At 45.9% G+C, this 23664-nt stretch overlaps 1 protein-coding gene across 7 annotated transcripts; it reads right to left on the bottom strand.

Moving 5' to 3' along the window:
• Positions 1 to 3650: 3650 nt before the first annotated feature.
• LOC127305841 (sucrose transport protein SUT5) lies at positions 3651 to 15914 on the bottom strand. 7 transcript variants are annotated; one of them, XM_071818782.1, is made up of 13 exons: positions 15621 to 15914; positions 6822 to 7368; positions 6476 to 6642; positions 6077 to 6384; positions 5934 to 5999; positions 5672 to 5770; positions 5518 to 5582; positions 5308 to 5423; positions 5136 to 5241; positions 4976 to 5051; positions 4717 to 4887; positions 4141 to 4632; positions 3651 to 4048 (listed from the first exon to the last, which is right to left on the bottom strand). In XM_071818782.1, the coding sequence occupies exons 4-13, from the start codon at positions 6266 to 6268 to the stop codon at positions 3884 to 3886; spliced, it is 1548 nt and encodes a 515-aa protein (XP_071674883.1). In that variant the 5' UTR covers positions 6269 to 6384; positions 6476 to 6642; positions 6822 to 7368; positions 15621 to 15914; the 3' UTR covers positions 3651 to 3883. The 7 variants fall into 7 exon arrangements, with proteins under 7 accessions (XP_071674883.1, XP_051192371.1, XP_051192376.1 ...); XM_051336411.2 differs by having other exon boundaries at positions 6480 to 6642; positions 6785 to 7368; XM_051336416.2 differs by having other exon boundaries at positions 6785 to 7368.
• Positions 15915 to 23664: the final 7750 nt, after the last annotated feature.

Below are 23664 nucleotides of genomic sequence, written 5' to 3' on the forward strand. Positions count from 1 at the left end.
AATGGTGAAGTCCAAAATGGTCTAGGGTCAAAATTTATAAAAATGGCATAAGCCATATGTGAGGGTTTTGTGATTTTCTAGCTTTTATTCTTTTATTCCTCTTTGCTTCATTTTGACAAGAGTGAGGTTTATTTGGTGTTAGATTGAGTTAGGTGAAAGGTTCAAACCATTTTGAGGCAATGGAGGTGGCTAGGTCAAGATTGGATAATTTGGCTAAAGGTGTATGTGAGTGAAAATGGAGTTATCTCACTATTTGATTTCTCTCCATTTGATTTGACTTTCCTTGACTCAAATATGATTCTTATTAATTTAGAAACCTCTTCAAACCATTGAAACCATTTCAAATGGTCTTGCTCAAAGATTTGTAAAATTGGCCATAATGCATGAGAGGTGATGTGTCAATTTTTCTTATTCTAGTAATGTGCTCCCCTTGCTTTACTTGAGCAAGGTTGAGGGTCAATTTAGGGTTAGATTAGGTTCAGAGATGGTTTCACACCATTTGGTTAGGTAAAAGTTCATAGGACAAGAATTGGTGAAAATGGATATGTGTCACATATGCCTCTATGCATATGTGGCATTTGATTTTTAATTTGACTAGGCTTGACCCAATTGATGTTGTTGAGAGTTGAAATGGTATATAGGAGTGATCCAACCATTCACTAGAAGTCTTAGGGTCAAGATCCTCAATTTCACATATTTGATATTTTGCTCCCATATGCCTCTATGGCATTATTACTTTCTTTTTAAAATCTTTTGTTTTATCTTGGATTGGGTTGGAGAAGTACTAGACAAGGTTTAAGAAGGTTTTCCAATCCTCTAAATAAAGTAGAAAGGCCTAGGGTAAAGTTTTACAAAAATAGCCATAGGCACATATGCCTCTTTCTTAAATGAGATTTTTCCCTTTTATTTTATTTCTCAAAGATTGATGACAAGAAGGGATGAGGTTTAGGGTTTGAGTAAGTTTTGCAATGGTTCACCACCATTTAGCAAAATAAGAAAAGGTAGGGTTCAAGATTTACATATTAAGGCTATAGGCCCACATATGGTTTTTTCTTTAGTTTAAGTTTCTCAAAATAGATCCAAAGGATTGTTGAGGAGGTTAGGGTTTAGGGTTTTTCTTATTTGATTTCTTTCTCTTTTAACTTCATTTGGTTTGTGATCTTCACTTGATCACTGTAGGGTTTTAGGGTTTATCACATAAGCATAATAACACTCATCATGGTAAAAAGCACAAGTAAAAGGTATGAGTACTAAGCATAGCACTCTATTTAAGAAAAGTTTTTGTTGGTTCTCATTTTTGGAAAAAGGAAATTCATTCTCTCTTTATTTTGAAATTTGGGGTGTTACAACCTCCATCTCCTCCTTCCACAAACATACCTAGGACTTCCTCTCTCCGCTACCAAACTACCCGCCTCAGCGTTCCAACCCATCATCGACAATTGCGATCAATACCTAGTGGGCTGATGCGCCTCACTACTCACCAAAAAGGCAGGCTAGTATTGCTCTCTGCTGTCATCGATACCCTCCCAACATATTTTATGTAATCCTTCCTCATCCCAATTTATGTAATAAAAGCAATTGATGCCCGTCGTAGAGCCTTCTTCTGGGCCGCTGAAGATACGTGAGCGGGGGTTCAATGTCTAGTTGCGTGGGATAAACTGTGTGTTCTGACCAGCAGAGGGCGTCTTGGCGCCAAAAACTTAAATGCACTGAATATTTGCCTTCTTCTGAAATTTTGTTTCAAATTCTTGCATTCACACAACCTACCATGGAAGCAATGGATTCTATCCCAGTAGCCACCTTGAAGCAATGGATTCTATCCCAGTAGCCAAACCCAAACACTGCCTCAAATCCATCTACCTCAGCAAGATCCTAGCAAAGCACCTAGACATGCTCATCCAGATAACCACTTGCATGGTTCATAATGGAAAATCAGTGTTCTTTTGGCATAATACTTGGCTCCTACCAGAATCTCTTGCTATAGCCTACCCTGCCTTATACTCCCACCACACCCAAACCCATGCATTGGTATGTGATGTTCTACAAAATAGACTTTCTGCCGGCCAACTTGTCTCTCTCACTAATCTTTTTGTAGGATGTGCATCTCTCGGATGCCCAAGAAACAAGAACGTTGCTTGATGGATCTCCTTTCCCCACCAAGGGAGCATACTTGCACATCCAGATCCAGCTCAAAGACCCCCAAGCCTCTCATATATGGCTTCTACACCTAAACAAAATCAACACAAGGGCCAACCTGCTACACAAGCACATCATATCATCTGAAGAGTGCCCACCAGTTGAGGATCCGCACACATCTCTTCTTCACCTGCCCATCTTCAGCTGCGATATGGAGGCAGTTAGGTATCTTACCTAATGACGTTGCTTCACACTGGTCTACACCTTTCCCAAGCAACCTCCCTCGCTCGATATGGAATACTGTCGCGCTAATCATACTCTGGAAGATTTGGGATGCAAGAAATGCTAAAGTATTCAGAGGAATCGGCTAGACACGGCCAATGACAATTACAAACATCATCTCAGACTTCACTCTATGGTCTCACCGCTTCAAGCAAGCGGGCATGATAGTGGACGCCAATCTATGGCGTAACCAATGTTCAAGAAATCGTTAATCTTAACTTATCGGTCGGCCTTAAAATGAAGATTAATCGCTTATCGGCCGATTAATCGATTTTATCGGTCAGCCATTTATCGGCTTATTTTTTTGTAAATCCTAATATTTGACACTAAATTTTCTATAATATGCTATGCCAAAAATAATATTTGAGCATTGCACATAAGTATTACCTTGATTCCTTGCATTTGAATCAATAATAACGGAAAATTTGCGCTAATGCATAATTCTACAAAATCATAGGATGAAAATATCGAGTGCCATACTAAATGTCATTGAAATTTCACTGACAATCAGCTGAAATATCGGCCTCGAGAGTGAAAATCGGCGAAATATCGGCTCTCATACAGAAAATCGGCCGAAATATCGGTGGAGCGATAAACTGACCGATATGCCAAAATCTTATCGGTTACCACCTAATTCACGATAAATCGGCATCTCGGGCGATTTTTAGAACAGTGGGCGTAACCACCTCTCTCATTGTAACATCTAAACTCTATTTTCTTTGAGTGCAATATATTCAGGTGGGGATCCTCTCCTCCCAGTGAAAGCTTCAAAAAAAAAAAAAAAAAAAAAAAAAAAAACTAGACCCAGCTAGAGGGTTTTGAGAAGATAGTTACCAATGCATTCAACTCAGCACCGTTCTCCTCTGATCCCTTCGTATACCTGGATAACAAGCTGCTGAAAACCTGCAGTTCCTCCCTCTATATATAGCGGCAACATAACTTGATCCATGATCGTCAATGAGCTCAGCTTCCGTTTTGATGTGGCCAAGTCAAACAACTCACCGTGGCAGAACATAACTTCAGAAAATCGCTGAAAGTCCAATGTATGGTTTTGGCAGCCTGGGAGCGATCAATCTGGCAGCAGAAGTCTAGATTCTTTTGGCTCTTGGAAGGGGTCTACAATAATGTTATTTCACCTAAAAGCTTCGGCTTGCATAAGGAAAAACTATCTTCCTTATCAACATATCTCTGAGCTGCCAATCACAGGCCAGCAAAGAAAAATGGAAAGCGCGTGGGGAACATTTCACTAACTTTATTGTCCAATGTCGTGACCGGTCCAAAACCCTTAACCTGCAGGCCCTAGACTTTGCTCAATGTTCATTAATTTGCTTGGTCTCACAACAAACGTACCTTATTTACAATTCCGGAAATGATGGTCCTAATGCATCTAGAATGCCCTATAATTTGGGTACTCAGTAAAAAATTAGGCCTAGAACGGTCTAGAGTATCCACTAGTACCCAATAGTCATAACAGAGGCATTGAATAAGATATGTCGCTTTTCCTGGACAGCAACAAGAGTCCGAGAAACCAAGAAAGAAAGGCCAGGGCAGCGCTGAGGGCAAAGCCCGGTGTGTTTCCCCCGTCACCGCAAGCATTGTCGATTGGGCCGGTCGTGAGCACCGCTAGCACCTGGTCAACACAGAGCAAAAAAAAGAAAAGAATGAAGTTATTCGAAAGATAGGACAGGTTAGCTAGCTGGCTGACCAGCAGGAAATTTTTACCTGTGGCATGACAATAGCAATGGAAATGGCACCAACGGCGTTGCCCTGGCTGTCCCCACCCTCTGTAGCAGCTATATGAAAAGCAAGTGCCATTGGCACACATTGTGTTATGGACCCTGAAATTCCCAGTAGTGCAAAGATGCCGAGCGCAATTGCCACGAGAGTTGGATCAGGTTCCGTGCGGCTATGTCTGGAGGAAGGCCTGTATCCATTGCTGGATAGGACGCTGATGATAACAGCTGTCAACATAAGGAGACACATGAGGAAGTTGCTCAACGCCCAGACAGTCCTTGCTGTTAGCTTGTGGCACAACTTGGGGATGAAGGCGGTAGTGATTGTGCGCGTAATGACGGAAAGTATGAGTCCAATGCAACCCTGGCGGAAACCGTTGGTATACATATGCAACTCTTCCCTCGACCCTCGAGGGTTGCCATGGTAAATCTCGCGACCCATCCAGTCGGTGTTGTAAATAAAGAAGGGGTACAAAGCTAGCTGTACAGTTGATCTATGCATGTCAGATTACATAGGAGCATGCATGAATGAATAATGCGATCGAATATGTACGGATGCACTTACCCATGACAATCCCGTCAAAATGAATAATTGCGTCGTAGACGGAGACATGTTCTTCAAACACTTGAATGGATTGCTGAAAGACTGAACGTGGGATGTGTCAACATCTTTCTTTTCAATTGGCTGTTCGTCGGCGAAGGCCATGGTGAGTGCCATGGTGATGACAATATACACCTGATCAAATGCATGCCATCAATTTTTGCAAATATTAGGTACGTATTTCGTGCCATGGAATCAATGGGACTATGTAGAGAATACACACCACACTTGCAATGCAGGAACCCTTAATGTTTGCGCAAACGTGACAACAAGCTTCAGTCTTTAGCCAAGGGAACCACCTACATGTGACACATTATAGGCACTGAAATATGACATACATGACACCAAAGCTGATGGACTGAGGATCTGGGTGACAAGCTTACCCTGGCCATTTTCCAGTCGCGCCGGCTGCTAAGCCCAGAGTGACTCCAACACTCCCCCAAAAGCAAAAAAGAACATAGCCGATTTGGGGGCCATATTTATTACCCACTGTGGTGTAATGAATTTCATTTCAGCTCAGTGTCATTAGAACATACATGTATGTACATTACGCACCGGATAGATCATCCATCATAGCACGGGTAACCCCTCGAACTGTGTTGTTGGCAAAGTCGAGGAGCCAAAAACCGAAGATGACCATGGCGGAAGCACCTTTGCGGACACTAAAGACACTGCAAGGAATGAATGCACAAAAGACACAACGAAGTCAACCGCACCGTGTGCCCGACATGCAAGTCAGACCAAAATATGAAAATTGATACTGACCCGCATTTTATTTTGGGGTCTCCGAGGTAGTGCCCAATGTCTGGTGAATAACCAATGACCATGGCCTATGTTGGGCAGTTGGTCAAAATTAGGCATGACAACAAATGGTTCTTAGATACATGGATAGAGAAGCATGACCTTTTCATGAGCCTACCGAAATGGAGAGGAGGAGGCATCCAACTAGGATGAATGGCCTCCTGCGTCCCATCCTCATTGTGCATCGGTCACTGTGGTAATTGAGCGTGGGATTTACCTATAGTGGCACATCAAATTACTAGAGATAATATTTCCCATGATTGCATGCAGCAATCTCAATTCTCATGCAAAATATGCAGGTTCTTGTATCGTTATGCTTCAAACAGAATGTTTTTTGAACGAAAAAAATAAATGAAGCAATAGCATTGAAATAGGCTCACCAAAACTCCAGCCAAAGGTCCAGAGCTGCAAATAAGGGAAGCAAACATGTGTGGAACTCCAAGAAGCTGCATGCCATAGTGAAGATAATGAATGGATCAGCGAAGATCATGAAAGCTCCAAGTAGAAAGGAAAGAAAGTACACCTGAGCATACGGTGTGAGGATAGAGATCTGCATCCCCCAGCCATAGTGGATTGCCCCGGAGACACTGGATGCTAGGAACAGCCGGAGGAGGCTGCCACCGTTGTTGTCACGAGGCTTGACCAAAAGTTTGGCGGACACAATCCTCTTGATGGCCAGCTCCAGTGGCTTTTGATCACCACGGTCCTCCTCCATTATTGTTTACCTAACAAGGGCAAGAGGAAGGGACATAGATTTTCTAGACAATCGAGGGAGATGGAGGAAAACCTGGGATGGCAAGGTTTTTCGTGAGGTACATGCCGGTGACCCGCCTATAGACAGAAGCATGGAAGGGTTAACTTTTTTTCCGGGGTGATAAGATTGATTTGGGTGTTCAGACGGTTAATATGGTTAATAACTTGCACACCAAATCTGGCAGCTAAGCTTGGTTTAAGTGCCCTTTCCCAGAATAGAAAAAGCACATGGTCGACAGCTCACACCTTCCAAAAATAGAAAGCATGTGGTTCACAAGTACTCTATAGATGAACCGGACACGTACTTACAACCTGCATCACCCAAAGCCAACATTCCTGCAAAGGAAAACAGTAATCAGCCGGCAGCTAAAACGAAGATAAAGCAAACAAATGGTAAAGAGCACAAGTTTAATTTATGCTCAATATGATGGGACCTAAACATATCACCTACTCTCCACTGAAACTTGTGAGAGCCTACCATGGTTCTAACTCTAGGAATAGGAACTCATCCTTACTTTCTCCAGATGTTTCTCCAAGCGGGCGCCTACATGTTTAAGCCTAAACCTCATATCTTGAAAGTTGCAAAGAAGAGTATTCCAAACCGCGTCCATGGGGTCTTCTCCATTAGTGGTTACTTGCTTAGTACTTGGCTACTTGCTGAGAAAATGAAGACATATGTCCCATGGCAAGAAACCAGCTGCTGGCAGGGTTTTTTCTTGTATTCAGCCATGCACCAGGGATTTATTTTGTTCTTCCAGCTCTTTTAGCCGAGTGTAATTCCAGTCCCTGATGACCGTATTGGTTGCCTCCTCAATGTACCCGGGAGCTTTTATACATGTAGTGTCTTGTGCTATTTCATAATCTTTGGACTGGATTCTAGGCATCGAGATGTACACAGGAGAACCTTCCAATGGCAACATAGAGGCATTAAAGAGCATAGTCACACTCACTTCCTTCTCCTCGCATAATTCAATATGGTACGCACCCTTTGAAACACCAAGTTCTTGTAGCATAAGATCGAGTAATATTCTATAAGGAACCCTGACTATCCTTGGGAGTATCCTACAACAGCAGATACGGGCATAAGTGTTAGAATTTACTCTAATCACGTTTTTATTTTGAAGGTCTACATATTTAAGGTTGTACATGTCTGTGAAATGATATATAAAGGTATAGGGCAGAATTCCTGAATGCGTTGAGCACAGAATGGTCTGTTAGTGCTTTATATAAGAAACTGGTCTGTTAGTGCTTTATATAAGAAACATAAGCCCAAGCAGTCAACATAACACAAAGTTGTGATGATATTTAGACAGGCCTTGAGAAATAACCATTAAATTTGTCTGATTTACTAACTCTACATCCATAAGAACGGAAGATATAGTGAAAGTAAACGGAACTGTAATCATGAGCACATGATAATTTACCTATTTCCCACACAAAAAAAATTACATCTAAGGAATTAGAAAACATAAGTCAGTAAGTATCAGAAATCGTTGCTAGGCATGTGGCTGTGTACACAACATGGAAAAAATAAATCGATATAAAGATCAACCGGTTGTTAGGGGTTAAGTGAGCAAGAGCGTATAGCTGATTGCTGGTTGAAGATGGAGACCCTATCCGCCGATATATTACTTACCGGCTACTATTAATTAGAATACAAAATCTACTAAAAGTCTAAAGCAATGCATACAGTAGTGTTTTATCTGCAACAATATTTGCATAAGTGCACCAACATTGAAACCGCTCTCGACTGACTTTCTGTTATGCATTTTGCCAACAATGGAACAAATGCATACAGTTGACCCAAATGAAAATGGCAGGTTTGGCATAGTGGTGTACATTTAATTTATATCATGCTTCTAGTTTTGTATCCTCTCTCATATCGCTTGCCATCTTCTAGTCCCAAAATTTAGTGAAAAGAATGGACATTGCCAAATGGCTAAAACACAAACATGATCATTTTTTTCTCGTACACAAATACCAGTTCCAACATTAGTATGGATAACTATGCAGAAAAATAACTCTCTGCCTCACTAAGAATAATATGTGCTGCCAGCAGTGGCATGCAAGAACTCCAAACCACCAACAGGGGCAATAAAGGGACTAAGATTCAGTAAGTCAGCTTACAGGCAGGTGGAAGCACTAAGGTTTCCAGCTTCAACATTATAAAACTATGCTGTTAGTGAGCGATGCATAAAATACACTGGCGTTTTATAAGTGGGAGCTTGTCAAATTATTACAGGCATGAGCAAAAATTCTCGTCACTGATAGGTTTACTTAGCTAGGGGAAACATCCAAAATGGAGAAACAGTACAACAATAATCTTTAAAAATGCAAACCTAGGCTAATTTAAATATACCGATAAATCTATAATTACAAAGAGATAGAGTATGAACTAACCTGTGAAAGGCATCTATATCAGATGGTAATAGAAAACTCTCTTTTTCTATGGCCATGATAATAATGAAATATAGAGGAACCTCACCCCACTACCAGTGGCGGATCCACATTATAGCTGTGGGGTCTTTGGCAAATCCTTCATATACTTGTGTGTTTTTATACTGAAAATTACCAAAAACTAGGTAAGTTCTGTGATAACTATAGCTCTGACCCCACAGGATTATCGTCCTGGCTCTGCCACTGCCCACTACCAAACATTTATGCTACACATATGGACCCAAAGCTATATAAGTCTCAGGTGGCATCTGTATTGTTAGGGATGTATAGTCCCCTTTACTGTATATTCCCACTGTATGAGGGGTTTCCCTGCATATTGTACCCCTATACATGTACTGGCCTTTGACCCACTGTGAACACTAGTTGCTCATTCACAACATGGTATCAGAGCTCTAGGTCTAGCTCTTTGCACGCTGCAACTCCGTGCTCGATCCGCGCCGCCGCCGCCGATCTCTCTCCGGCCGCCGCTGCTCCACTTTCTTCTTTTTCTCCCGTTGTAGTCGGGATTGAAGTCTTTGCCCATTTTCGTCGGGTTTGAGCTCCAAATCGGCTCAAAATCGAGCTCCTGCAGCCCCGATCCGCTGTCTCCGGCCATCTCCGGCCCAGTTCCGGCCATCTCCGGCGCCGTTCCCGGCCGGCCCGCTCCGATCCCGGCCACGCCGCCCCGTCTCCTGCCGGCGCTGTCCCCGGCCGGCCCGCTCCGCCCCTGGCCGCGCCGCCCCGTCTCCCTGTCGGCGCCGCCCCGCTGCCGGCCGCGCCGCCCATCTCCGGCGTTGCCCCGCCTCCGGCCGGCCCGCCCAGCTGCCGGCCACACTCCCGGCCGGCCCTTCCCCGGCGCTGCCTGCCCCTGGCTGCCACGGGCGGCCTGCCTGAGAGTGGCTCCATCATGATCCAGATCGTGATCTAAAAAAAAAAAGTGAAGGAAGATGGCATCGTCTTCGTCTGGATATGTCAGTATTCCTCGGTGCCCCGTGATTTTTGATGGTACCAACTATGGAGAGTTTGCTGCCTTTATGCGCATTCACATGCGCGGTCTTCGGTTGTGGGGTGTTCTTACTGGCGAGGTCTTTTGTCCGCCGCACCCTACTGCTCCTATGCTTCCAACTCCGCCATCCGTGCCACAGGCCCTTGGTGAGGATGCTACTCAGGCTGATCGGGATGCAGCCAAGTCTGCCGAGACTGCTGTTGATGAGACATATGAGGAGCAGGTACTTGGGGCTCTTGGCTCCTACCGCGATAGTTTGGCTACTTTTACTCAGTGGTGGGATGAGGATGCTAGAGCTGCCGTTGTTCTTTCGCCAGAGTGTTCAGCCACAATTTGCTTCTGAGTTTATGGGCCTCGCTACTGTTGCTGAGATGTGGTCTCAGCTTCGTCAGCGCTATCAGCCTTTTGGGGATTCTCTGTACTTGTCTGTGTTGCGTCAGGAGCATGATCTTCAGCAGGGTGACTCTAATGTTGATGAGTTTTACACCCAGAGTGCGGCGATCTGGCGCCATCTTGACTCCCTTCGCAGTGTTGTCTGTGGTACTTGCCCGTGTTGCCGAACAGTACGTTCAGATATGGACTTTCAGAGGATCCATGAGTTCCTGTCTAGACTTTGTCCAGAGTTTGAGCCCCGTCGTGCTCAGTTGTTTGCTCGAGGCCGTGTTCCTATCTCAGAGGTGTTGACTGAGCTTCGTGATGAGGAGACTCGCCTGCGTGGTGCTAGACTGCTTGGGACACCTTATGTTCTTGCTGCTCGAGTTCCCACTGCACTTGCACCGCCGCTTCTACCCACACCAGCGCCTGCAGCCTCTTGAGGAACCCGCCCTTCTCGCGGTGGGGGTCACCCTCGTCCTCCTCGGTTCTGCACTCACTGTCGGAGGCCTGGCCACCTTGAGTCTGACTGCTATCAGAAGCAGTGGGGTGTGCCTCCTCGTGCTCCACCTTCAGCGCCTGTCACCACCGGCTTCACTGAGCAGGATATAGCGAGACTTCATCGTCTCCTTGCCTCCTCCGGCTCTGCTTCGACGGGTACTGCTGCCTCCGTAGTCTGGAGCTTCTTTTCACATGTCTCCTGACTCTTCCTCTCTTTCTTCTCTTCGTCCTTTACCTCTTTCTGTTCGTATTCTTACTGCCGATGGTACTTCTCTTCCTGTTCCTGGTCGTGGCACTCTTTCTACTCCCTCCTTTTCCGTCCCTGATGTTTCTCATGTTCCCCGTCTTACCATGAACTTGTTTTCCGCTGCTGAACTTACTGATTCTGGTTGTCAGGTCATTCTTGATGTTGATTCATGTTCTGTTCAGGACACTCACACTCAAGCACTGGTTGGGGCTGGCCCTCGGTGTCGTGACTCCCAGGGACTTTGGGAGCTTGACTGGCTTCATGTTCCTTCTTCCACCACTTCACCGACTGCATAATGTGTGCTTGCTGCTTCCACTACCACCTCCTTTCAGCAGTGGCATCATCGTCTTGGTCATCTTTGTGGTTCTCATTTGTCATCTTTACTTCGTCGAGGCCTTCTGGAGCCTATCTCAGGAGATGTCTCGCTTCAGGGTTGTAGGCTTGGTAAACAGAATTAGTTACCTTATCCTACTAGTGAGTCTAGGCTTGGTAAACAGAATCAGTTACCTTATCCTACTAGTGAGTCTGTATCTCAGCGTCCGTTTGACTTGCTCCACTCTGATGTATGGGGTCCGACTCCCTTTGTTTCCAAGGGGGGCCACCGCTACTATGTTATTTTTATCGATGACTTCTCTCGCCACACTTGGATTTATTTTATGACTTATCGCAACGAGGTTCTCTCGATATATAAGCGTTTTGCTGCCATGGTCCATACTCAGTTTTCCACGCCTATACGTGTCTTTCGGGCTTATTCTGCCGGTGAGTATATCTCCCAGCTGTTGCGTGGCTTTCTTGCTGAGCAGGGTACTCTTGCTCAGTTCTCCTGCCCTGGCGCCCATGCCCAACATGGCGTGGCTGAACGCAAGCATCGCCACATGCTTGAGACGGCTCGTGCGATGATGATCGCTGCCTCTCTTCTTCCTCACTTCTGGGCTGAGGTTGTGTCTATTTCCACCTATCTCATCAACCTTCAGCCCTCCACAGCCTTGCAGGGTGGTATTCCTCTTGAGCGTCTTACTAGTCACACTCCTGATTACTCGACCCTTCGTCTTTTTGGTTGCGTTTGCTATGTTCTTCTTGCTCCACACTGTTGAGTGTGTCTTCCTTGGCTACAGCCCTGAGCACAAGGGATATAAGTGTTGGGATCCTATTGGTCGTCGGATGCGCATATCTCAGGATGTCACTTTTGATGAGTCCCGTCCTTTCTACCCGCGTCCCTCCTCCTCTTCCTTCTCGGTGGATGATATCTCTTTTCTCATGTTCCCCGATTCACCTCCTCCTATGCCTCAGGTCCCTGCACCGCTGAGTCTCTCACCACCTTCTCTTCCTTCGCCCACCAGACCCCCCTCTCCTCCCTCACCACCTTCCCCACCCTCCACATCTTCCTCTCCCATGTCACCTTCCTTGCCTACGGTACTTCCTCCCTACCATTTTCACTACTCCCGTTGTCCACGTGAGGATGATGCAGCTCCTCCTGACATGCCATCCACCTCTGGTGTGCTACCCTCTCTGTCCGAGCCGACTCATCATCTTCGTGCTCGTCCTCGTCCTCCTCCTGATCGCTATTCTCCCACTCACTACGGTCTTTCTGCTGTCCTTGAGCCGATTTCTTATCGGGATGCTCTTGCTCATCCCGAATGGCAGCTAGCGATGGCTAAGGAGATTACTGCTCTCGAGCGTACTGGCACCTGGGATGTTGTCACTCCTCCTTCCTCTGTTCGTCCCATCACCTGCAAGTGGGTCTACAAAATTAAGACTCGCTCCGATGGTTCTCTTGAGCGCTACAAGGCTCGTCTTGTCGCTCGCGGTTTTCAGCAGGAGCATGGCCGTGACTATGATGAGACCTTTGCTCCAGTGGCTCACATGACCACTGTTCGTACTCTTCTTGTCGTTGCTTCTCTTCGTCACTGGTCTGTCTCTCAGCTTGATGTGCAGAATGCCTTTCTTAATGGTGAGTTACGTGAGGAGGTATACATGCAGCCACCTCCCGGCTACTCTATTCCCGATGGCATGGTCTGTCGTCTCCGGCGCTCTCTCTATGGCCTTAAGCAAGCCCCTCGCGCCTGGTTTCAGCGTTTCAACTATGTGGTGACCTCTGCTGGTTTTATCCCTAGCGCACATGACCCTGCGCTCTTTGTCCACACATCTTCTCGTGGTCGGACTCTCCTTCTTTATGTCGACGACATGATCATCACAGGTGACGACCGTGAGTATATTGCCTTTGTCAAGGCCCGTCTTCGTGATCAGTTTCTCATGACTGATCTTGGTCCTCTCCGCTACTTTCTTGGGCTTGAGGTTTCCTCTACCTCCGACGGCTTCTATATCTCCCAGGTGAAGTATATTCAGGACCTTCTCACTCGTGCCGCTCTTGGTGATGAGCGCATTGTCGAGACTCCTATGGAGCTCAATGTCCGTCTCCGTGCCACTGATGGTGATCCTCTTCCGGACCCGACTCGCTATCGTCACTTGGTTGAGAGCCTTGTCTATCTTGCTATCACCCGTCCTGACATCTCCTACCCGATCCACATTCTGAGTCAGTTCATGTCTTCTCCCACTAGTGTCCACTATAGTCATCTCCTTCGTGTCCTCCGCTATCTTCGTGGCACTATCTCCCATCGTCTTTTCTTTCCTCGCTCCAGCTCCTTACAGCTCCAGACCTACTCAGATGCTACCTGGGCTAGCGATCCAGAGGATCGCAAGTCTCTTTCTGCCTAATGTGTCTTTCTTGGTGGCTCTCTCATTGCTTGGAAGACCAAGAAGCAGGTTGCAGTATCTCGTTCGAGTGTCGAGGCTGAGTTGCGAGCGATGGCTCTCTTGACGGCTGAGGTGACTTGGTTACGCTGGTTACTTGGGGACTTTGGTGTTTCTGCTGACGCTCCGACTCCTCTCTTCTTGGACAGCAATGGTGCCATCAGCATTGCGCGTGACCCGGTGAAGCACGAGCTACCAAACACATCGGTGTTGATGCTTTCTATGTGCGTCATGCTGTGCAGGAGCAGGTTATGGCTCTTCATTATGTGCCTTCCGAGCTACAGCTTGCTGACTTCTTCACGAAGGCCCAGGCCAGAGCACAACATGGGTTCTTTCTCTCCAAACTTAGTGTTGTTGATCCACCATGAGTTTGAGGGGGGTGTTAGTGATGTATAGTCCCCTTTACTGTATATTCCCACTGTGTGAGGGGTTTCCCTGCATATTGTACCCCTGTACGTGTACTGGCCTTTGGCCCACTGTGAAAACTAGTTGCTCATTCACAACATGTATTACAGCACACCAAACTGCACTGGCATTGAAACGCATACAAAAATATAAACCAAGATTAGTACTCCAGGATGTACCTATGTTCTAGTGAACTACCAAGAATATTTTCCATCACTGGTTCTGCAAATTGTGCATGCACATATTAGAGAAGAATCGATCATTTCGACCTCCAACAACAGAAAAACACAAGATTGATTTATTCATCTCCCCAACAATGCCTCCTATCAAAAGATAGGAGTGAACTTCAAATATTTTCTGTCATTCTAAATGAGCTCTTGAGGATGTGATGGGATCGCTGCGGGGGGACTTGTATGCGAGACTGGGAGAGGATTGAACTAATTTGCACCCTGCTCTCTGCTGCTTCCATTCGCTATTCTAGACTATTTGGTGCTGCAATTCGAACCTATGTATGTGTGAAACTTGTGATGCCGTTCGTGGCTTTATATATAATGCCGGGCCAAGGTCTTCCATTTAAAACTCCAAATGAGCTTTAAATTTTCTGTGTGAACTTTCAGAAAATCTAGATGGAAACTGGGAAGCCAAGTTTCACAATATTTGGTTCAACCTTTAGTAAGTCGAATAGAAGCTATTAGGAAATAAGCTCTCATAATCTGCGGCTCAACTCTTAGAAATCTGAATATAAGCTATCAACAATAAATTGGATATGTTTCTCTATCCATGGCTCAACTTGCATGAACTGGATCCGATTTTAAACAACACTGAATTCAATATTTCCATGTGAGCTTTTACAAAACTTGAATGAGATTTAAATATTTTCTGTGAACTAGCATGAAACCTAGACATAATACAAAGCTACTTCTTTTGTAAAATCTAGAGCAACTTTAGGATGGCCACTCTCAACAACTATATGAAGCCACTTTGAACAAACAATCAGCCAAGAAACAAAAGAACACTAACATGTGAGCCCAAAGCCACCCGTGGTAACAGCAAGCATCAATCTTCAGCAAGACGAATAGCTGCAGGTAACAAACAGTGGCAGCAGAGTAACGGTTTTAAAATAAATAGTAAATACTGAAAATGCTCAAAAGCAAGAGGAAAACAAACTAAAAAACTTAGAAAACAGCAAGGAAAGAGGCGTGCTGCAGTTTTTTTTTTTGTTTCCAGCCAAGTGGCCTTCACAATTCACACATGCCATGGTCCCTGAGTGTTGTTGATCCAAGGTACAAACAAGATTTTTTTTAAATCTCATATGAAATCTCTCTTTAACATCTCAGTGCCTTAATTGTAAGATTAAAAAAAACATCTCGGCACCTTAATTGCAAGATTACAAATAGCTAGATGGAGCATCAATATTACATAAACTAATCTTAGCTAGTATTTCCATCGAACACCTTGTAAGCACAAATAAAAATGGATTTGCACAAATAAGATGAGTCTGCCAGCAATTTTAGGTCGCGAGCGGCGATCTGCTCTCCTCCCTCCCTGCAGACCAGCGTTCTAGAAAGAGGAAGAGGGGGGAGGGCATGTAGGTACCTGACAAAGAATAGGCATAGGGAGGCAGACCGCTGCGTTGCTGGCCGGCGTCTTCAGTGACGAAGAAGCCGCGGAGTAGGCCAGGCGGTTCTGTACTTCTGTCTCTGGCCGATGTCCTCCCTGAGGAACCAGAGCAAGCACATCGCGTCAAAGGAGAAAGGACCCGTCCTCCACGCTGCGCCACCGCCCTGGCGTCCTGCCGCCGGCATGTTGGTGGATGGAGCATGTGGTCCTCCTCGTGACCGCCGCCGGCGTGTTGGTGGATGGAGCATGTGGTCCTCCGATAGGACCGAGATGTTGGTGGATGGAGCATGTGGCCCTCCTCGTGACCGTCGCCGGCGGCTCCCGCGTCGGCTCGACGTGAAGGGAGAAGGCTCTTCCGGGCGGAGTTTGCCACCCCAAATGAGCTACTCCTGTGTTCGATGCAGAGAATTAACTATTACAGCCTTGAAATTGAATTGAAAAGAAAATGGCTTCCGATTCGAAATTAGCGGGTGAAATTTCAATTCGTGCGGAATGTAGAAATTATAGAATTGGATGTTTTGCTGACTTTGGACAATTTAAATATTTTGCTTACTGAAATTTGAAAACTTTTTCGACAACTAATATGTTTTCAATTCGTGCTGAATGTAGAAATTATAGAATTGGATGTTTTGCTGACTTTGGACAATTTAAATATTTTGCTTACTGAAATTTGAAAAACTTTTTCGACAACTAATATGTTTTTTCCCTAAGAACGGTTGGCCCAACCGAAAAGATCGACCAACCCAATCGAACGAGGTGTCACCCGTTGTCACTGGTAGAAAAACAGGCTTCCGTCCAGCCCCATAAGTCGCGAAGCTATAGGAACCGCGACTAATGGGACCTTTAGTCGCGGTTCGGGAGACGAACCGCGACCAAAGGCCTGGGCCCAGGGCGCTCGGTGGCCAGCTGGTGCACGTGGGGGGCTTTAGTCGCGGTTAGCCTGGCCAACCGCGACTAAAGGTGCCCGAAGGCCTTTAGTCGCGGTTGGCCAGGCCAACCGCGACTAAAGCCCCTCCCCTATATATACCCATCCAGCAGCCAACACTTAGCCATTTGGAGCCATTCTCTTCACAAACTTCACAAGTGGGTGTTAGGTTTGCTTTTGGTTCCTCTTATGCACATAAGGTGTTTGATGAAATGCCCCAAGAGCATGAAACAAACATGATATGAAGTGTTGGAGCCACACTTGAGCTTTCTCATTTATTTTTTCCTCCTCGATCGCGGTTAGCAACTTGAACCTTTGATGTGTCATTGATAAAATATGCATGTGTGTAGTTCATTGTTTAATTTATATTGTTTGTAGCTAGTTAGTTTAACAAATGCATGATGGTTAATTATATATTTTATATTATAATAATGCAGATGAATCGGCAATGGATGTACGGTAACCGACTCTCCGGCGAGTTCACTACGGGTTTGAAAGATTTCCTCGTAGTGGCTAATGCGAACAAGCAGGGGGGTTTTGTTATCTGTCCATGTGTTAACTGTAAGAATCAGAAGGGTTACTCTTCCTCAAGAGATGTTTACATGCACCTGCTTCGGCACGGTTTCATGCCAAGCTATAATTGTTGGACCAAGCATGGAGAAAGAGGGGTTATAATGGAAGAAGATGAAGAAGGGGATGATTTCATCGATGAAAGCTATCTAGCTCATTTCGGTGATACTTTCATGGAGGATGCTGAAGGTGAAGGGGAAGGTGAAGGGGAAGGTGAAGAAGAGGCACGTGATGATCCCGTAGATGATCTTGGTCGGACCATTGCTGATGCACGGAGACGCTGCGAAACTGAAAAGGAGAGGGAGAATTTGGATCGCATGTTAGAGGATCACAGGAAGGTGTTGTACCCCGGATGCGATGATGGTCTGAAAAAGCTGGGCTGCACACTGGATTTGCTGAAATGGAAGGCACAGGCAGGTGTAGCTGACTCGGCATTTGAAAACTTGCTGAAAATGTTGAAGAATATGTTTCCAAAGAATAACGAGTTGCCCGCCAAGACGATACGAAGCAAAGAAGGTTGTCCGCCCTCTAGGTTTAGAGGTTACGAAGATACATGCATGCATCAACGATTGCATTCTCTACCGCGGTGAATACGAGAATTTGAATGAATGCCCGGTATGCACAAAAGATTGCGTTATAAGATCGAGGCGATGACCCTGGTGACGATGTTGAGGGCCAGAAACCCAGGAAGAGGGTTCCCGCCAAGGTGATGTGGTATGCTCCTATAATACCACGGTTGAAACGTCTGTTCAGGAACAAAGAGCATGCCAAGTTGTTGCGATGGCACAAAGGGGACCGTAAGTCGGACGGGGAGTTGAGACACCCCGCAGATGGAACGCAATGGAGAAAGATCGACAGAGAGTTCAAAGATTTTGCAGCTGACGCAAGGAACATAAGATTTGGTCTAAGTACGGATGGCATGAATCCTTTTGGCGAGCAGAGCTCCAGCCATAGCACCTGGCCCGTGACTCTATGCATCTACAACCTTCCTCCTTGGTTGTGTATGAAGCGGAAGTTCATTATGATGCCAGTGCTCATCCAAGGTCCGAAGCAACCTGGCAACGACATCGATGTGTACCTAAGGCCATTAGTTGATGAACTTTTACAGCTGTGGGGCAGACCTGGTGTCCGTGTGTGGGATGAGCACAAAGAAGAGGAATTTGACCTACGAGCGTTGCTTTTCGTAACCATCAACGATTGGCCTGCTCTTAGTAACCTTTCGGGACTGTCAAATAAGGGGTACAATGCATGCACGCACTGCTTACATGAGACTGAAAGTGTACATTTGCCAAATTGTAAGAAGAACGTGTACCTTGGGCATCGTCGATTTCTTCCGAAAGGTCATCCAGTAAGAAAGGCAAGCATTACAACGGCAAGGCAGATCACCGGCCGAAGCCTGCGGAACACACTGGTGCTGAGGTATTTGATATGGTCAAGGATTTGAAAGTCATCTTTGGAAAGGGTCCTGGCGGACAATCAGTTCCGAAGGGAGCCGACGGGCACGCAGCCATGTGGAAGAAGAAATCTATATTCTGGGAGCTAGAATATTGGAAAGTCCTAGAAGTCCGCTCTGCAATCGACGTGATGCACGTTACGAAGAATATTTGCGTGAACCTCCTAAGCTTCTTGGGCGTGTATGGGAAGACAAATGATACAAAGGAAGCACGGCAGGACCAGCAAAGTTTGAAAGACCCTGATGACCGGCATCCGGAACGGTTTCAAGGTCGTGCCAGCTACGCTCTGACCAAAGAAGAGAAGGTCATCTTTTTTTGAATGCCTGAGCCGTATGAAGGTCCCGTCTGGATTCTCGTCCAATATAAAGGGAATAATAAACATGGCGGAGAAAAAGTTCCAAAACCTGAAGTCTCACGATCGCCACGTGATTATGACGCAATTGCTTCCGATTGCTTTGAGGGGGCTCGCCGGAAAATGTTCGAGTAGCCATTGTGAAGCTATGTGCATTCCTCAATGCAATCTCTCGAAGGTAATCAATCCAGAAGTTCTACCACGGTTCTGAACGATGTGATCCAATGTCTTGTCAGTTTCGAGTTGGTGTTCCCGCCATCCTTCTTCAATATTATGACGCACCTCCTGGTTCACCTAGTCGATGAGATTTCCATTCTCGGTCCTGTATTTCTACACAATATGTTCCCCTTCGAGAGGTTCATGGGAATATTAAACAAATATGTTCGTAACCGTGCTAGGCCAGAAGGAAGCATCGCCAAGGGCTATGGAAATGAGGAGGTAATTGAGTTTTGTGTTGACTTTGTTCCTGACCTTAAGCCGATTGGTCTTCCTCGATCGCGGCACGAGGGGAGACTAAGTGGAAAAGGCACGATCGGAAGGAAAACAACGATATGTATGGACGGCCATTCTCTCGATCAAGCACACCACACGCTTCGACCAATTCCAGCTTGGTGGCTCCGTACTGTGAGAAACTCAAGAATATTTTCCGCTCGGACAACCCTGGGCCGCCTGAAGCCGGGATTAGGAAGTCCCACATGGAGACTTTCGGCTTGGTTGAGAAAACATTTAATGAATGACGATCATGTTGTAGATCAGCTGTACATGTTGGCCAAGATACCATCTTCGACTATAACGACTTTCCAAGGGTACGAGATAAATGGGAATACATTTTACACGATCGCCCAAGATAAAAAGAGCACTAACCAAAACAGTGGTGTCCGCTTTGATGCAGCAACCGAGAATGGGCAAAAGGTCACATATTATGGTTACATAGAGGAGATATGGGAACTTGACTATGGACCCTCCTTTAGGGTCCCTTTGTTCCGTGCAAATGGTTCAAGCTAACGGGAGGTGGGGTAAAGGAGGACCAGCAATACGGAATGACAATGGTGGATTTCAACAATCTTGGTTACCTTGACGAACCATTCGTCCTAGCGAAAGATGTCGCTCAGGTTTTCTATGTGAAGGACATGAGTAGCAAACCGAGGAAACGGAAAGATAAGAAAACGATCAGTACATCATGCGATGATCCAAAGCGCCACATTGTTCTTTCAGGGAAAAGAAACATCGTGGGAGTGGAGGACAAGACAGGACATGTCGAAGATTATAATATGTTTGCTGACATTCCGCCCTTCAAAGTGAACACCGACCCAAGCATTAAGTTAAATGATGAGGATGCTCCATGGATACGGCACAATCGTAAGCAAGCAGGGACACAAGGAAAGAAATGATGTGTAATAATTTATTGTACCAAACTTTGTTGAATGGATCATGTGAATTATATTACCCGTGATGTGTTTGGTGTCCATTTTCGAATGATTCAATTGACTCGAGATAGCACTGATGATACATGAAATTTGGAGTGATTCAGTCATACTCCTGCATACAGAAATTTGGAGTGACTAAGTCATACTCCTGCATACATGAAATTTGGAGTGATTTAGTCATACTCCTGCCTAGGCGTATAATATGCATACTCGTAGTCTTCATAGCCGCCGCCGTTGTACTGGTAGTCGTCGCCTTCTAAGTTGCCGCCGTCGTCGTCGCCGCTTGTCGTCATTGTCGTCGGGCGGCGCTCGTGGCTCGAACTGAGGGTAGCGCAGGCGGGGGATATCGCCGGCCGTGATGTAGTCCATGACGCTCTGCAGAGTCCGGTCGTACCACCATAGCCGACGGCCGGCCTCGTGGAAGTTTCCAGGAGGCAGACCGTCCTCCTCATACCTGGCGAGCGCCCTCTCACGCCGATTGATGAAGAAGGCGTCCCAAGTATGCTGGTTATCGGGATGCCAGCGGGGATTCATCCGCTGCTCCGGCGTGAGGTCGAGGTAGTAGTGGTTCGTGATGGCCGCCGGCGCGCGGTACACGAGGGACGGGAGGGACCGGCACGCCGCCGGCGCTTAGGCTCCGGCCGGCGAGGACGCGGTAGCCGGTGGGCAAGGGTAGTTCGAGGCGCAAAGCTCCTCCACTGCTGGTAGGTTAGAGTGGGTGCGGTGGAAGCCATGAGAGAGTGATGAGAGATTGTAGAGATGTGATAATGCTGGCCAAGCCGGGCTACCTATATGTAGTGACAAATGGCGGGAAAAATGGGAGCGGGAAGATAGGAGGCGGGAAGAAAGAGGCGGGAAGAAAGAGGCGGGAAGAAAGTGGCGGGAAGAAAGTGGCGGGAAGAAAGTGGCGGGAAGAAAGAGGCGGGAAGAAAGTGGCGGGAAGAAAGTGGCGGGAAGAAAGAATTTTTTGATATATTATTTTTCTGAATTTTTTGATATATTATTTGTATTTTTAAGAATTTGAATTGAATTAGTTTTATTTTTCTGATTTTTTGATATATTATTTGTATTTTTAAGAATTTGAATTGAATTAGTTTTATTTTTCTGAATTTTTTGATATATTATTTGTATTTTTAAGAATTTGAATTGAATTAGTTTTATTTTTCTGAATTTTTTGATATATTATTTGTATTTTTAAGAATTTGAATTGAATTAGTTTTATTTTTCTGATTTTTTGATATATTATTTGTATTTTTAAGAATTTGAATTGAATTAGTTTTATTTTTCTGATTTTTTGATATATTATTTGTATTTTTAAGAATTTGAATTGAATTAGTTTTATTTTTCTGAATTTTTTGATATATTATTGGTATTTTTAAGAATTTGAATTGAATTAGTTTTATTTTTCTGATTTTTTTGATATATTATTTGTATTTTTAAGAATTTGAATTGAATTAGTTTTATTTTTCTGATTTTTTTGATATATTATTTGTATTTTTAAGAATTTGAATTGAATTAGTTTTATTTTTCTGATTTTTTTGATATATTATTTGTATTTTTAAGAATTTGAATTGAATTAGTTTTATTTTTCTGATTTTGAAAAAGAAAAGTATTTTCAAAAATACCTTTAGTCGCGGTTGGCCAGGCCAACCGCGACTAAAGGTGGCTGCGCGCGGGAACTGAAAACCCGCCGAAATACCCTTTAGTCGCGGTTGGGCTGGCCACCCGCGACTAAAGGGTACCCTTTAGTCGTGGGTCGCCTCCCCAACCGCGACTAAAGGGGGGGTTTATAAATAATTGCGGGCGGCGAGCGAGCGACCACTTCTTCTTCCTCGCTCGAACCGCCAGGCTGCCCGACTGCCCTCCGTCGACTGCTGCTCCTCCGCCGCCGAACGCCGCGAACGCCGCCCCGGCCCTCCGTCGAGCTGCTCCTCGCCGCCGAGAACGCCGCCCCGGCCCGTACGTTCTGCGCGCGCCGCCACTGCTCCTCGCCGCCGCCCCCGGCCGCCACTGCTCCTCCGCCACCGCGGCCTTGCCGCCGCTGCGCGCCGCGCGCAGCTCCGTCCGCCAGCGCGCCGCTCGCGCCGTTCGTCCCGTGGGCGCCGCCGGCCGCGCCGCCTCTGCCGCACACGCGCGCGTGTTACAGAGAGAGAGGAGCGCCCCGCGTCTGGCGCTTCCTCTCTCTATTTTTTTTATTTTTTTTACTTAAATTTTTTTCTATGCATATGTAACTTAAAACTATAATTCTAAACTAATTAAACTTAAATAAAAATAGTTTTAAGTAATTTAATTAAACTTAAATTAAAAATAGTTCTCAATTACTCTAATTAAAAATAGTTCTAAATAACTCGACGCCTAGCCCTCGACGCCGACGCGCCCTCGACCGCCTCGTACGTCGCCGGCGTCGCCCTTTCGTATACGCGCGCGGAGAGAGAGAGAGACTTGCATGCACACACCGACCCCTTTCGCCACCACCGCCGATTATGTAACTAAACAGAAACACCACCGCCCTTTCGCCACCGAGGGGGCGGCGCCGGCCCTCCGTATACGCGCGTGGTTTTTTTTGTTTTTTTACGAGAGAGAGGATCGGCACCACCACCGCCACCGCCCTTTCGTCACCGCTATTTCACCACCGCCAGTTTTATTTCTTCCTCGCCTCCCTCTTCCGCGACACCCTCTCCCACCCCTTCCTCGCCCCCTCCTTTTGCCACCGCTATTTCGCCACCGCCACCGGTCTCTCGGTCACGCGGTCACTGCGTCCCCCCTCTCGCCTCCCGCTCGTCGCCCTCTCTGTTTATATGTAGAAGAGATGTGATAATGCATATACACAATTAATTTGTTTTGACTACATGTTTTCAGGACTGACATATGGCGGACGATAGAGCTGACCCGATTATGGACAACTATGATCCGGACCTTGAAGACCATATGTTCGGCATCATAAACGGCGATATTGTATATGTGCCGACCGGACAAGAAGAAGATGATATCTCTTCTTATCTGAACCTTGAGGGTGAAGATGAAGGGCGCCGTCAGCAAGATGATGCCGAAGAAACGTCGATAAACGACGATCTTCAATTGGAAGTAGCAACCACCTCCGGCGCCGAGGTATATATATACATTGAGCCTCTGGTGATACAAACTAACTGATCTGAATAAATATGTGTGTACTAACGCGCGCGACTCTCTTTCTTATTTTAGCCCTCGGCCGGTGATGGCGTGTATTTCACACGTTCGTTGGGCAACCCCAAGAGGAAGGTATGATGCGCACAGCAGCAAGTTTTCCCTCAGA

The sequence above is a fragment of the Lolium perenne genome, chromosome 1 (assembly GCF_019359855.2).
Source record: "Lolium perenne isolate Kyuss_39 chromosome 1, Kyuss_2.0, whole genome shotgun sequence".
Taxonomy (NCBI): Eukaryota; Viridiplantae; Streptophyta; class Magnoliopsida; order Poales; family Poaceae; genus Lolium; species Lolium perenne.

What these genes read in the sequence shown, in the direction of transcription:
- LOC127305841 (XM_071818783.1), bottom strand. Translation starts at nt 6,268, where the DNA reads ATGGAGGAGGACCGTGGTGATCAAAAGCCACTGGAGCTGGCCATCAAG. An exon ending in GACCTTTGGCTGGAGTTTTG is followed by an intron (nt 5,771 to 5,933) that starts GTGAGCCTATTT and finishes GTGCCACTATAG; the next exon opens with GTAAATCCCACGCTCAATTA. An exon ending in TTGCTATTGTCATGCCACAG is followed by an intron (nt 4,049 to 4,140) that starts GTAAAAATTTCC and finishes TGTGTTGACCAG; the next exon opens with GTGCTAGCGGTGCTCACGAC.